Source organism: Chanos chanos, chromosome 9 (assembly GCF_902362185.1).
Source record: "Chanos chanos chromosome 9, fChaCha1.1, whole genome shotgun sequence".
In the NCBI taxonomy this organism is placed as follows: Eukaryota; Metazoa; Chordata; class Actinopteri; order Gonorynchiformes; family Chanidae; genus Chanos; species Chanos chanos.
Window position 1 is genome coordinate 19210774 of NC_044503.1, and position 15258 is coordinate 19226031.

The 15258-nt window shown below is 41.1% G+C and overlaps 2 protein-coding genes across 2 annotated transcripts; one reads left to right on the forward strand and one right to left on the reverse strand.

Annotated features, from left to right (window-relative positions):
- Nucleotides 1-49: 49 nt before the first annotated feature.
- On the forward strand, nucleotides 50-2703 carry med22 (mediator complex subunit 22). Its single transcript, XM_030784883.1, has 4 exons — nucleotides 50-123; nucleotides 407-564; nucleotides 676-756; nucleotides 1027-2703. Exons 2-4 carry the CDS (start codon nucleotides 442-444, stop codon nucleotides 1243-1245), a joined length of 423 nt encoding a protein of 140 aa, XP_030640743.1. The 5' UTR covers nucleotides 50-123; nucleotides 407-441; the 3' UTR covers nucleotides 1246-2703.
- A 2611-nt stretch (nucleotides 2704-5314) lies between these two features.
- Nucleotides 5315-14806, reverse strand: c9h9orf78 (chromosome 9 C9orf78 homolog). Its single transcript, XM_030784884.1, has 9 exons — nucleotides 14655-14806; nucleotides 14455-14514; nucleotides 13198-13249; nucleotides 13031-13101; nucleotides 12843-12920; nucleotides 8619-8816; nucleotides 7096-7232; nucleotides 6277-6375; nucleotides 5315-5657 (listed from the first exon to the last, which is right to left on the reverse strand). The coding sequence occupies exons 1-9, from the start codon at nucleotides 14735-14737 to the stop codon at nucleotides 5563-5565; spliced, it is 873 nt and encodes a 290-aa protein (XP_030640744.1). The 5' UTR covers nucleotides 14738-14806; the 3' UTR covers nucleotides 5315-5562.
- Between the last annotated feature and the right edge of the window lie 452 nt (nucleotides 14807-15258).

A 15258-nucleotide genomic window follows, 5' to 3' on the forward strand; every position in this document is an offset into this window, starting at 1 on the left:
ATTGTGGGTAATTTAAGTACCGCGACATTTCGTAATGACGTCATGTGTAATCGACGGATATAGTATGAAATACGGAACAAAAGACGGCGGAGTGTTCGAATATATATTAATGTGATGTTGTATGTGAGTAATGCTATGTGTATTTTTCCGTTGAATTAACTGCGACTTTTAGTTAAATGAAAGATCTGTTAATCACTCAGTGTTTTAGACCCATTTTGTCACTCCGGGAATGACGACTAACATAACAACCCCAAAAATCCTGTTTACGTTGACGAAGTGTTGTCAGTTCACAACTTCCACTAATCTTATGTATTTGCCTTAGCGCAGTGCATACCCTTCGGTGTGCCACAAACAGTGTTACTTTTAGACTGTTTGTGTTAAAAGCAGCCGTTTCTTTTTGGAATAGGTGTGGTGAACGCTGTCAGAAAACGGATACGTGAAATGGCGACGCAGAGGGTTCTCCCACAAAGTAAAGAGACTCTTCTGCAGAACTACAACAAGAGACTTAAGGACGATATTCGATCCATACTTGACAACTTCACAGAGATCATCAAAACTGCCAAGGTTTGTGAGTTTGACGTGGGGAGATGTGTTCATATTTTGAAAAAAAAAGGAAAATGTTGGTACTGTAGGTGAGAGTTGTTGGTGTATTATGTTAGTTCCACATGTTTTCAGGTGGATGACGAGACCCAGGTTTCCAGGGCAACGCAGGCCGAGCAGGACCATTATGAGATGCATGTTCGAGCAGCAAATATAGTAAGAGTTTTTTTTTTCTTTTTCCTTTTTTTTTTAAACAGTGGTAAACAGCAACATAGTAAGTTTTTTTTTCAACAGTGGTAATCATGTGTAGTATAACTCACATGTGTAAAATGTTTCTTGGTTCAGAGGTTTTACAATGATAATCAGTGTAGCGTAGTTATTTGTGATCATTTGCTGATGCCCAGTCTGTGACTTTGTGTCTCCACACTGTGGTGGTGTTTTTTTTTCCGCTTTGTTTTGTATTTCTTTGTGTGAATGTGTTTGAAGGTGCGAGCTGGAGAATCGTTGATGAAACTGGTGTCAGACTTGAAGCAGTTCCTCATCCTTAATGATTTCCCGTCAGTCAACGAGGCCATCAGCCAGCGGAACCAGCAGCTGCGCTCACTCCAGGAGGAATGCGACAAAAAGCTCATCTCCCTGAGAGACGAGATCGCCATTGACCTGTATGAACTGGAAGAAGAGTATTACTCCTCCAGGTACAAATAACAGACTCCTCCGTATTACTGGTCCAGGGCTGTCGTTTTATTATTCTTCAATCGGTATAACTGGTCCAGGGCTGTTGTTTTATTATTCTCCAGTCAACATAACTGGTCTTGGACTGTTGTTTTTTTTATTCTCCAGTCAGTATAACTGGTCCAGGGCTGTTGTTTTATTATTCTCCAGTCAACATAACTGGTCTTGGACTGTTGTTTTTTTTATTCTCCAGTCAGTATAACTGGTCCAGGGCTGTCGATTTTTTACTCTTCAGCCACAGTTAGACCATCACCTGGTGCACGTTCAGCTATCAACTGCCCACTTATGCCAACACACACACAGTGCCTTAAGAACAGTTAGTATAGCTGTGGGTTGAGTGAGAGCCTTGTAGATACCTGTATGAACCCTCTCTCCATTCACACACCACAGTGAGTGATCCTTACCCCTCCCTCCATTCACACACCACAGTGCCTTTCACATGTTCAGTGCTCTTACAAACAGGTTCAGTATCTCTCTGAATGTGTTTGTTTATTTTTACTATTTGGTATCTTACTATACTAGTTTCTATGTTATCTTCACATTACCTATGCCATGGAGAATCAGTGACAGAATGCAGCATCCACAGACATGTCCCTCAACTTCATTACCTACAAAGACTTTGGCACACCCTCTTGGTACAAAAAATAAAGTTCCTGATTGTTACTGATTTTACAGCTAAAATTCTGAGGTGCCTTTTTTTCTATTTTCACACAATTCATCAGATGCCTGTGACAATGATAATAAGGTGAAGAGACTTCTATAGAGGTTAAATAAAGTTCCCCTTTCAGTCACATAAAGACATCACTGCCTATGACAAATCTGTTGTATTGTCTTTTCTATTGATCTGTAGAAGAATGTATGAAACACCTTTAAGAAATTGTAACACTTGTAAAATCCAGTTATACACTGTGTTGTGTATCCCTGCTTTGTGCTGGAGTTTTGAAGAAATGAATGTTGTCATGCAGTCGTATATCCACAAAGTGTTTCTGAGATCACGACAGTCACTGATTGTGCAGTACTGGCAGACTGTATTGGAAGGGATGGAAGGAGAATCTTAGGCTCATTAGTTGTAGAGGACCGAAAATAATTTATAACACCATATGTCTGAAAACAAATCAAATGCCATTTGCTGTTTTTAAAAGAGAATTTTGTGTTTTATATCCAATCATTAGTAAAGATTATTTAAGACATACATGTAATGTGGTGTAATAATTTGAAGTTCTGTGAAATTTGTGTAAATTGATGGTCACTTCACAGTGATGTATGTCATCATACGTAGAAACCAGTTTGTTGCATCTGTAGTTGTTTAGATTTGGAGTTAAGCAGTAAGAACGATGAGTTACAGACTTAGGAGCATGGAACATGTAAAATTGCCGAGCTTTTCTTTACATGACCGCAGGTCATTTTAACCCTGACAATAAAGCAGAGAGGATAAAGCTCACTTTTTAGTGTCCTTTTTTTTAAAAACCTCTCAGAAACTGGAATGCTTTTTCCTCCTCCGTCTTACTGCCCATGTACCATTTGTGCTCTTTGCTGCTTTAACCCTCTGCATTGCTTTAAGTGCCCCGTCTGTCTGTCAGAATTCAGTCGTGTGGCGTAACCAGGCAACATCAACAAGGCAGATTTAACACACACTGCAGTACACACAGGCTTCATTCACATTAGCCTCATTTACTTTCACAAGCTGCAAATATGGGCTAGTTCAGCTTTGGGCTGAAGTGGGATAGTGCATATAGTTTAATGTGGATGTGTTTGGACAGTTTGGGACAATGCTGGAGGGCTTCTGCTTTCTTTCCACTGTTTCTGCTTTGGCCTGAGTGCGTGAGTGTGTATCTGTGTAATATGTATTTTCTGCTGGTGCATGTGGGATGGTGTTGAACCTATGCATGTGTGCGTGTTTGTGTGTGTGTAATATGCATTTTTAGCTGTGGACAGTGGGATGCTGTTGAGCTGCCGCTTTGCGAAGCATTTCGCCGCCGGGACAGTTGGTGGTCACCCTGTGCAACCTCTGACCCAGCACTACCTGGTGTGGAGGATTATGACAGCCCTGTTGCCCCGGAAACGAATGCTCATCACCACGGCAACCATGCAAGCAACACTAATGATCAGCAATGAGGACACACATCGAACTCACAGAGGGGATGGTCCCTCAGACAAACCGCATTTCACAAACTCTGAACTCGATTTTATATCACACGGCTCACTTTAACATCTGCCAAGCGTCCCCTTCCCTGCTGGTCCCAGACAGCGCTGTAGTCCTTTAAACTGGGCTCAGACAGACCTGTAGTCCTGTTTACTGGATCCAGATAGACCTGTAGTCCTTTAAAGTGTTCCCAGACAGACCCGTAGTCCTGTCTACGGGGTCAAAACTGACCTATAGTCCTTTAAACTGGGCCCAGACAGACCTGTAGTCCACTTCACTGGGTCCATGGGGAATGGCATTAATATACAGTAGGTATTTCTGTGTTTTCATTCATGCTGGACTGATCCTTGTGTTGTCATGTCTTTTTTTCTCTGCGTGCTGTCTGTTTTCAGTGATGGGTGTATTTTTTATGTAGCATGGGAAGTGCGGTTTCTGTACTATGGTCAGTTACCATGGTAAAGGAACTCCACTCTGGTCACAAGTATTTCTCAAAGTCCATCATAAGCTTATAGTAAATTATTAGGATAATGACTTTCTTGTCAGCGCTGTCTTTAGTTATTTATTTCCACCCAGGTATGGGCACTATGGTGTTACCAAAATCATCTCATTCTGTAATAAACTTGTGAACACTGTCACCATCCCCACGTTCTGCTCTGTATCTGAGATATGTCACTGCCAAAACTGAAAGACGATGAGTCTGTTCTAAAACAGTAAAACTCAAAAGTGTCATAATAAAATGATGTATTTCTAAAATATTAATCAGCAGCATTGAACTCAAACAAACCACCCTGTCATAAATAGTACATCACTTTGTGGAAAAATGTTTTACGATTATAAAAACCGCAGGGTTCTCCCTCAAACAAGAGAACAGCAAGTGGGACACAGGCAGAACATTTCAGAGGTGAGAAGTGCGTGGTCACAGATGGCGATCTAGACATTGTAGACTGCATCTAAAGACCAGACCACAGACAGGGGCACTGTAGACTGCATCTAAAGACCAGACCATAGACGGGGACATTTTAGACTGCATCTAAAGACCAAACCATAGACAGGGACATTTCAGACTGCATCTAAAGACCAGACCATAGACAGGGACATTGTAGACTGCATCTAAAGACCAGACCATAGACAGAGACATTTCAGACTGCATCTAAAGACCAGACCATAGACAGGGACATTGTAGACTGCATCTACAGACCAGACCATAGACAGGGACATTGTAGACTGCATCTACAGACCAGACCATAGACGGGGACATTTTAGACTGCATCTAAAGACCAGACCATAGACAGGGACTGATCTGAAAAAGGTTCAGTGCCTTCAGCAAGATGTGAATGATGTGAAAAGATGATATGTGGAGTAATGTTGAATACAGTGGTAGTGGGAGAAATTAATTAACCACATGCTAAAACATTATGTCTGATGAAGTCTTATCCCTGAGCAGGGTCATTATAGTTAAGGAAAACAACGATTACAACTAAAACCAGCAGTGAAAAAACAATTCCATTAACTGAAATAAAAATAAAAATGACCGTTTTCAAAAACATGAAAACTATATAAAAACTAACAATGCAACACGAACTAAAACAAAATAGAATTGCAGGTAAAATCAGCTTTGTTTCCGTTTTCATTTCCTTTTGTTTTCTTTATTCCTTTTTCAGCCTCTATAAATCAAGGCTTTCCTCATACTACCTGAAAAGCTAAAACACAAAAACTAATTAAAAACTAAAACTAAAACTACTTATGCACTCATAAAACTAAACTGAAAGACTACATACAAAAAACCAAACCAAACTGAAAGACTAAATACAAATAAAAACTAATGAAAATTTCAAAACTATAATAACACTGCCCTGAGGAAGGCCACATAACAGTGAAAACAGGATGAAATGAAGACAGATATACATTTAATCCCAGGGATCCCATAATCCAATTTTATTTCCCTGTATTTCCTTCTGTAAAAACCCAGGATGGCTGGGCTGACAAAAGACTCTCAAAATAGAAAAAATAAAAATAAAAACATGGACATGGACACTAAGGAAACAATAACAAGAACATTTACCAAAAAACAGGGGGAGACTGGTTTGATAGACAGGGCAGAGGAGGAAAGAAGTGTGTTGTATTTGATCCTGTGGATCAGTGCATCCTCAGTATCGTCTGTTCATTTTCTTAAACTTCTCATAGTGGTAGTCATCTGTCGCCTTCTCGTTGTTTGGTCTCTTGCGATAGTTGGGCGGTGACACTGAGAGGAGGAAACAGATGTAGAAAAGAGAGCCATCATTTAAAAAGAGAAAGACCCTAATGAAAAGGAAATTCTCCAAGTATTGGTGTGGACGCGTGTTGGTGGTGCTGTTGTGGAGGTGTGTTGGCATGGATGTGTGTTGGCGTGGTGTTAGTATGGAAGTGTGTTGGTGTGGTGTTGGTGCAGACGTGTGCTGATGCGGACGTGTGTTGGTGTGATGTTGGTGCGAATGTGTGTTGGTGGTGATGGTGTGGATGTGTGTTGGTACAGATGTGTGTTGGTGGTGTTGGTGCGGATGTGTGTTGGTGGTGATGGTGTGGATGTGTGTTGGTGTGGTGTTGGTGCAGACGTGTGTTGGTGTGGATGGTGTGGATGTGTGTTGGTGGTGTTGGCGTAGATGTGTGTTGATGGTGTTGGTGTGAATATGTGTTGGTGTGGAATGTGTTGGTGGTGATGGTGGCGATGGTGTGGACGTGTGTTGGTGGTGATGGTGTGAATGTGTGTTGGTGGTGATGGTGTGGAGTTGGTGGATGTGTGTTGGTAGTGTTAGTTCAGTGATGTTGTGTTGGACAGTGTGCTAATGAGATATAAGGTCTGTGCTAGTGTGGTGTGCTCATACCCTCTGGACCTGGTTTCTCCGTGTCTCCTACACGAAGCGGCCTGACCTTAGACTCTTCTCTGTGTCGTCTCTGGGGGGCATTCATGTCCTCATGGTAGACTGAGAAAGAAAATTACATAACGCAGTTCACACATTACAGGAAACAGACAAAATCCAGTGTTAAGTGAACAGAACACCGTTCACACATCACATGAAAGAGAACACGTCCAGTATAAAGTGAACAGAACACTGTTCACACATCACATGAAAGAGAACACATCCAGTATTAAGTGAACAGAACACTGTTCACACATCACATGAAAGAGAACACATCCAGTATTAAGTGAACAGAACACTGAGTATTCCCATTTGTTATCTCACCAAATTTGGACAGAAAGCACATTGCCGAATGACTCTGCCCATGCATGGACCATATTGGTATTGGTGTGTGAAGTACCTTGAGCGTAGTGTAACAGTGGTGTTGGTGTGTGGAGTACATTGAGCGTAGTGTAATAGTGGTGTTGGTGTGGAGTACATTGAGCGTAGTGTAATAGTGGTGTTGGTGTGTGGAGTACATTGAGCGTAGTGTAATAGTGGTGTTGGTGTGTGGAGTACATTGAGCGTAGTGTAATAGTGGTGTTGGTGTGTGGAGTACATTGAGCGTAGTGTAATAGTGGTGTTGGTGTGTGGAGTACATTGAGCGTAGTGTAATAGTGGTGTTGGTGTGTGGAGTACATTGAGCGTAGTGTAATAGTGGTATGTGTGTGTAGTACATTGAGCGTGGTGTAATAGTGACATGCGTATGGAGTGTTTCAGTCAGTGCAATGGTGTGTTACTCACAGCGGTTATGCTGCACATAGTTGACAGCAATGTTTGTGGGAACAAAAGAGGTTCCACTGTCTTTCTTTTTATTCCTCTGCTCAGCAAGCAGTTTCGCTTTGGCCTCCTCTGTGCTAATGATGTTCTTAATCTTTGCACTGGAAAGAGAATAATGGAGAGCATGCTTTACTATAACACTGTATACCAAAATGTCCTAATAGTGCTATTTTTTTCAGGATTCTACAACTGACCCTTCGCTAAGTCCTGCCCCCTTGGTAACTGTTGCTACGCCTGTCAAGCTTTCACACCCAGCATGTCAATCTATAGCATTTTCAACGATATCAGTGAGAGATGTTCCAAAGGAAATAATATCAAATTTCTGGGATCATAGTTCAGAAATTTTAGAGAGAAGTCGCTAGAAAGGACTACAATATGCATTTGAGAGCTACATTCATAATATAATTTGTCGGCTGAGTATTGTGAATGAAGAGGACATTAAAATCAAGGGAAATGCTGGTTTGGCCTCGGATGAGCTATTGATCGAAGTATATGCATAAATGCAAAATAAAACAAGATCTATAAAACTAACCAAGCGAGTTAAGGATGTTTACTAGTCAGAGTCAACTTTTTAAGTAACACTGCATACATCACTAAAATCTACAAGCCTTGTGGTCACTGTTAATACCTGAGTAGCTAACGTCAAGTTAGCCAAATTAGCTATTCAACTGTTAGAGGGCTTTCGTGATACAAGTGAGCTGAGAGTCGTTGTCAACCTGAAACATTGTGAATAATTATCATTGTCAAGCCTGTACATACAGACGTATTTAGCAATTTGGCGAGTTGTAAGGTTACAATATTCGTTGTCCCAGCCGTTTGATGTCATGCTAGCCGTGGCAGTCGTTAATCACCACAGAGACAGTTTAGATACTAAATGTTGTCACTGTTGACATCTCTCCTCTAGCGTTTTTGGCTTTGGAAAAGCGAAAAATACGACACCCCCCTGTAAACTTTGAGGATATCTGTTGTCGGATTTGCAGGTTCCATATACACACCGTTTCGGCATTTTCCCTTGTTCTGAAAGCTTGACAGGTCTCCTGTGCCTAGTCACGGTTGCTAACATAGGATTGGATAGTGGCTGTTCTAGGGAGGGGCTTAGCAAAGGGTTAATGTCTTTAAACATAGTCATGGCTAAGTTTTTGTTATAACAAAACACTGTACTGGCATTGGGAAATGTTGAGAGAAGCTCCCCAGCCCTTGTTTAAATGTTCAGACATTTGAAAAGCAGGGCATGTGACACAGCAGTAAAACTCCAATGAAAACACCCTGTTCTTGGGGCATGTGTCTCTGTGGATTCCTGACCAGTAAGTAAAGTGTGGCAGTAAATGACTGACCAGTAAGTAAAGTGTGGCAGTAAATTTCAGAGTTCCTCTGGACTATAAAAAAAAGTGCTTCAACCAAGTGCACCAATCAGGAGCCCTGGTTTCTGGATTTCTGAGAAACATGTAATGTTGAATTATTTCTGAAGGCTTTGTTAAAGCACTCACTCAATGCCCAAGTCAACCTCTGGGATTCCACTCAGCATCTGATTGGACAGCATCTCCTCAGTCTTCTTGGCAGAGTTGACACGGATGTTTTCAGGCAGCTCATATAACAGGTCTTCTGCATTCTTCACCTTCACTTTCTGTTCCTCTGCCTCCACTAAGCCCTTCTTCTTCCTCAGCTCTGTCTCTATGTACTTCATCCTAAGGAGAGGAGCAAAATGGAGAAGTGAAATGAAGATAGAAGGACAGTATAGACAGAGAGAGAGAGATGACTGAAAAACAGTAAAGAGGAGATTAGAGCAGCTTAAGGAGGGGAGTGTGTGAACAGTGTCTGGAAAATCATACATTAACTCAGATTTCAGGAGCTATTCTGAACATATCAATGAGCGTGTGTGTGCCACTGTGCCACTCTGCTACTGCTCTACGAGTGAACTGCCTAATTTAAATACCAACGCCTAATTTAATACCAATCAAATCTCCGACTAAGATACGTCAAACACTCACTATGGCAAATACTCAGCTTGTTCAGTGTGTCGAGTGCAGGATGTTTAGCCATTCTTCCTCCGTCAGTAGTAACAGCTCTGTTTGTTCTAAATGTACATTAGTCAGCTCCCGAAGATTGTAGCATTAGAGATGTGCATCCAGATGCTAGAAAGGCATAGTTAGCAACTCCCCAACTCCGCCACTAGAGCCCTCACAGCTGGGCGAATGGGTGACGACTCGGTAGCATAAGCTAACGCTAAGGCTAGCCAATGGGAGCAACACCCCTCCCCGCTTCATGTGTCAAACAGGTTTGCCCTCCTCAGTGAAACACCCGCTGAGAAACCTGAAAGAGCTCTGGTTATAGGAGATTCCATTTTACGGCAGGTGAAATTAGCTAGACCTTTATGGGCACCAGCAGCCTTAGTTAGCTGTATACCGGGAGCCAGGGCGCCGGACATGGCAAGTAATCTTAAGGTGTTAAGTAAGCATAGGTTTTCAAGGACAGTTTTTCCATGTAGGAGCTAACGATATACGCCTTCGTCAATCAGAGATTACTAAAAGTAATATCGTAGAGGTGTGTAAATTAGCAAAGGCGATGTCCAATGCAGTAATATGCTCTGGCTCCATCCCAATCCGGTGAGGCGATGTAGTTTACAGCAGGTTATGGTCGCTGAACTGCTGGATGTCTGACAATAATATGGGCTTTACAGACAGTTGGAATAGTTTTGAGGGCAAGGCTGGCCTTTTAGGGCAGGACGGTGGCCATCCCACTCCGGAAGGTGCTGCTCTCATTTCTTGTAACATAGCGCATAGTCTCAGAACAGTTAATCTGTGACAATCCAGAGCCAAGGCCAGGGAGCAGACAAGCAAAAAACCTACAAAAACCTTTACATAAATTCAATGCGTTTGAAGTTCTTTACACAACGTATGTAGCCACAAAAAATAAGTCTACCCAGTCTATCACACTAATTATTATTTATAGACCCCCCGGGCCGTTCTCTGAATTCCTCGGGGAATTTGCAGATTTCATCTCAAACCTCGTTATTTCTTTAGACAAAGCTCTAATTGTCGGAGACTTTAACATTCATTTTGATAACCCAGAAGATCCTCTGAGAACAGCGTTCGTGTCCATTCTAGATTCAGTAGGGATTAATCAGACGGTCATAAGGCCCACTCATAATGGTGGTCACACCCTCGATCTTATACTAACACTCAGATTAAATGTAGGAAGTATAGTTACATTTCCACAATCTGAAGCTATCTTAGATCATTATCTTATCTCATTCAAAATGTTTCTTAGTAATAATATATGTACCTCCCCACGCTATCGTAATAAAGTTGATAATTCTGGGAGATTATTGATAAAGTTCTGCGTAGTAGTTGACATAAACATACGTTTATGTCAACTACTACGCAGAACTTTATCAATAATCTCCCAGAATTATCAACTTTGATTGGATCACTGTCATACCCCACAGAACTTGATCAGGCAACTGAATCCTTAGAGTCAGCGTTCCGCAACACATTAGATAATGTGGCCCCACTTAAAAGGAAAATAATTAGAGAGAAAAAACTAGCTCCCTGGTATAATGAGCACACACGCACCTTAAAACTTACCACGCAAAAATTAGAACGTAAAACGATTAGAATGTTTTGCTCCCCTTCAAGCGACCAAATTAACCTCACTAATTTTTTTCATCAAAATCACCAACTTGTGAATTAGATCCTTTACCTACTCGTTTCCCCAAACAGGTACTACCAGTAGTCATCGAACCTCCTCTAAAAATAATCAATTCCTCCCTTAGCACTGGCTATGTACCTAAATCCTTTAAACTAGCAGTTATCAAACCCCTAATTAAAAAACCTGACATCGACCCCTGTTCGTTGTCCAACTATAGGCCAATATCTAACCTCCCTTTTATCTCCAAGGTCCTAGAAAAGGCTGTAGCACAGCAGTTATGCTCATACCTACACAGGAATAACATTCATGAAATGTATCAGTCAGGATTTAGGTCTCATCATAGCACAGAGACAGCACTGGTTAAAGTTGCAAATGACCTATTACTGGCCTCTGATCAGGGTTGTGTGTCCTTGCTTGAGTTGCTTGACCTTAGTGCAGCCTTTGACACCATCGATCATACTATTCTCCTTGATAGACTAGAAAATGTTGTTGGAGTTAAGGGAACGGCCCTCTTATGGCTTAGGTCCTACTTGACTGATCATTATCAGTTTGTCGATGTAAATGGTGACTTCTCTATACATACTGAGGTAAAGTTTGGAGTTCCGCAAGGTTCTGTTTTAGGCCCACTGCTTTTTTCTTTATATATGCTACCTCTAGGTAATATTATTCGTAAATACGGTATTAGCTTCCACTGCTATGCTGATGACATACCGTTGTATGTCTCAGCGAAGCCAGGCGAGAGACACCAGCTTAACAAAATTGAGGAATGTGTAAAGGATATTAGGCACTGGATGCTTACTAACTTCCTCTCACCTAACTCTGAAAAGACAGAAGTACTTGTACTAGGATCACGTGCAGCTAGGAGTAAGCTTTCTGATCACATAGTAACTCTGGATGGCCTTTCTTTTTCATCATGTGCGGCAGTAAAAGACCTTGGTATAATTATTGACTCCAGTCTTTCATTTGAAGCTCATGTAGATAACATTACCAGGATAACCCTCTTTCATCTTAGAAATATTAACAGGATAAGAAATGCATTGTCATTTCACGATGCTGAAAAACTAGTTCATGCTTTCATTACCTCTAGGTTAGACTATTGTAATGCCTTGCTGTCTGGATGTTCTAATAGGTGTATAAATAAGCTGCAGTTAGTTCAGAATGAAGCAGCCAGAGTTCTTGCCAGTACCAAAAGATATGACCACATCACACCTATCTTATCCACACTGCGCTGGCTCCCGGTCAAATCTCGCATTGATTATAAAATCTTACTTTTAACATATAGAGCACTAAATGGTCTTGTGCCACAGTACCTGAGCGAACTCCTGGCCTTTTATGATCCACCATGCCTACTTAGATCAAAAGATGCAGGCCATTTGTTTGTACCTCAAGTTGTGACTGCTACAGCAGGGGGCAGAGCCTTCTCTTACAAAGCCCCACAGTTATGGAACAGCCTCCCAATTAATGTTCGAGACTCAGACACAGTCTCTATGTTTAAGTCAAGGCTGTAAACTTATCTGTTTAGACAAGCCAGTCTTGCTGGGGTCCCTGCCTGCACTCGGCACACAATGTACATTTTCCCTTAACCATTATGTGGAAATGAACTTCAAACAATCTCTCTCTCTCTCTCTCTGTCGAGCCACACGTGCTACTCCTGAGATACCAGTGATCCTGACTCCTCCTGCCCTCTGGACCGATCCATCCTGGTGTTATCTTCTTTCATCCCCCTGTCAGCATCGCCATCCTCTTTGTTTAGGCTCTGAATTTACTTGAAATTGTAATTGCCTGCTGGGTCAGCACCTATTGCACACCTGCCTGGCCAAGAAGGGGTCTCCTCTCTCTGTGGTCCTTCTCAAGATTTTCCCATTTCCCTTTTGGGTTTTTGGGGAGTTTTTTCTTTCCCGCCATGAGGATTAAGTCAGGGGGTGCTGTCCCGTCCTGTTTTGATTTTGATTGTTGTGGCATGTACAGCCCTTTGAGACTGTAAACAGTGAAATTGGGCTCTAAATACACTTGAAACTTGAATTTTGTGTGTAAAGGCATGTGCCACTGTGTTTTTTACATACATGTCTGCGTCCTCATCTCGTCTGTTTGTCTCAGCGGAGAAGGAGGTGCCGAGGTTCAGGTCGTTATCATCCTCAGGCCTTGGAAGAGCAGGAGAACACACAAGACCACAGAACAGTCACACATCTTCTCTTCACAAAATACCCACATCCAAATTCAGGACTGCAAGACAAGAGCACTGTTGACTGACCTTTGTCTGTTTCTGTCTTTCACCTTCTTCATGTCGACCACACCTCCAGTCTTTAGTTTAAAAGGGTCGTCCTAAAGCATGAAAGGTAAATGATCATCTTTACAGTATGCAGGACACTGACACACCATGCAGTGTCACACACAGGACAGTGCTACAAAATGATGTACCTCAATCTCAGCCTCCAAAGGGAGCTTCTCTCCCACCAGTAATGCTGCAATGCTAGTGAGGGGGAAAAAACAGAAAAAAACGGAAAACATATTATCTACGTAAACCTGACAAACAACTAGTAACAACACATGACCAACCACTTACATTACAAAAACAGCGCTAGATCCAGGAATATGTGGACACAAATATGCATCCCTCGCGTGTAAGCTCTCGACAGTTTGTGAATCCACACATAATGCTGCAAAGGATACTGGTGTCATTTACACTTTGGCTGTAAAATACCAACACAGCACTTTACCTGCGCATGTCATCCCCAGGGTGTAGCGTTTGGACACGTGTTACGTAACAACACAGGTTTCTCAAAAGTAAACAGTGTGTGCTTATTGCGTAAGGGAAGAATGAAAAAGCGCAGAATATTTTTTTTTGGTTTTGTTTTAATGGTTTTTATTCATTTTATCCATTCCTCATTTTTGAAATTCTTTTTTTTTAATTTCATTTAATCTATTCTTTTAATTATTTTACTCTAAACTGTTTTATTTATTAATTATGCCAATCTCTCCTGTTTTATGTCCCTTGAATTATGTGGTTTATCCTTGCTTTTTTATTGTGTGGTCTATTTTCTACCATTTTATTTATTTTATTACTTTTTATTATTATCATAATTATTTTTATTTTCTTTCTACTGATATGTAAAATCACTTTGAGCTACATTCTTTGTATGAAAAGTGCTATACAAATAAAGTATTATTATTATTATTAGATAAAAACGGGAATACAGGATTTAAAAAAACCTAGCGAATGCAAATTCTAGTAGTCCTAAATGTCTTGATAAACACGGAGCCAGATCTGATATCTAGCTCTGTCTGCGCAGAAAACGGCTGCACAATGCTTCATCTGCCGAAGATGTATCAGAGGTGTGCAAGCGAAGGGTGGCAACATGCTTAGTTCGAAACAGTATCTGTCAAATAACCAAACCGTCACATGAAATTACAAAGGAGTGAAGAGTGACTTGCTAAGTGATTTTGGGAGGGTCTGTCAGTTCGTCGATTCTACTGCAGTGGTGTCACTTTAACACACATTTAGAAGTCGGTGTCGGTGTACACACGATGTAAATAAATATAAATATCTGATTTCGAAACAGCCTCCAATGAAAAAGGAAAAGGGTAAACACACAATAGAACGTCCAGAATTTGCTACAGACCAAATACAGCGTTTGGGTTTTTTTTCGGATGGCAAAAAACGTACATGTCACACACCTCACTCCACTTTGTCTCTTCCGTAAATTTTGAAGTTCCTTTGCCTCGTCCAGTTTGGATCTGGGGGATAAAACAATTGTTGAATCGTCAAACGCAGTTTAGTGCAAAATACCACCTCTGATTGCTAGGTGGTTATGTTTGTAGCTAACTAACCAACAACTACATGACAACATTTCTACATCAGCTAAATGGCTCCCCACCTGACTTCGGCTGTTGTTTCTTCGTCTTCTTCCTCGTCAGAAGACTCTGCTTTTCTTCTCCTGAAATTCTTACCAACAGGCATGGTCACTTAATCGGATAAATTGCCTCACTGTACGCGTTTATTTTTGCAATGTGAAACTAGCGCCAATAACAGAGAAAACCGGAAATTAGCATTTGCGGCTAAATTTAGCATTAATTTAAAAATAAAAGTCATTTCAAAGCTGCTGATTTGGGGCACAAAATTCACAAAAACTGGCTCACAGAACTACTCTTCAAATAAAGAACACTTTCCATCTGTTCAATACATGTATTTTCGATTAAAACGTAAAATTAAAAGAATTAAATTAGTACAATACGGGGGTAATTTGAAATCTACATTAAATGACCTTTCAGAAAATGTATAGATATTGAGGCCTGAATCACCTTTGTAGTAACCAGGGTCAATTATGTACCAGGCCTCTAACATACAGTAGGCCAACAGTAATCGTCTACTCACAGACTTCAAATTGTGTGGCTGGGAAAACAAAAACTTGGGCCCCTTCAGTATGGGCGTAATTTCAAATCTACATTCAATGACCTTTCTGAAAATGTATATATATTGAG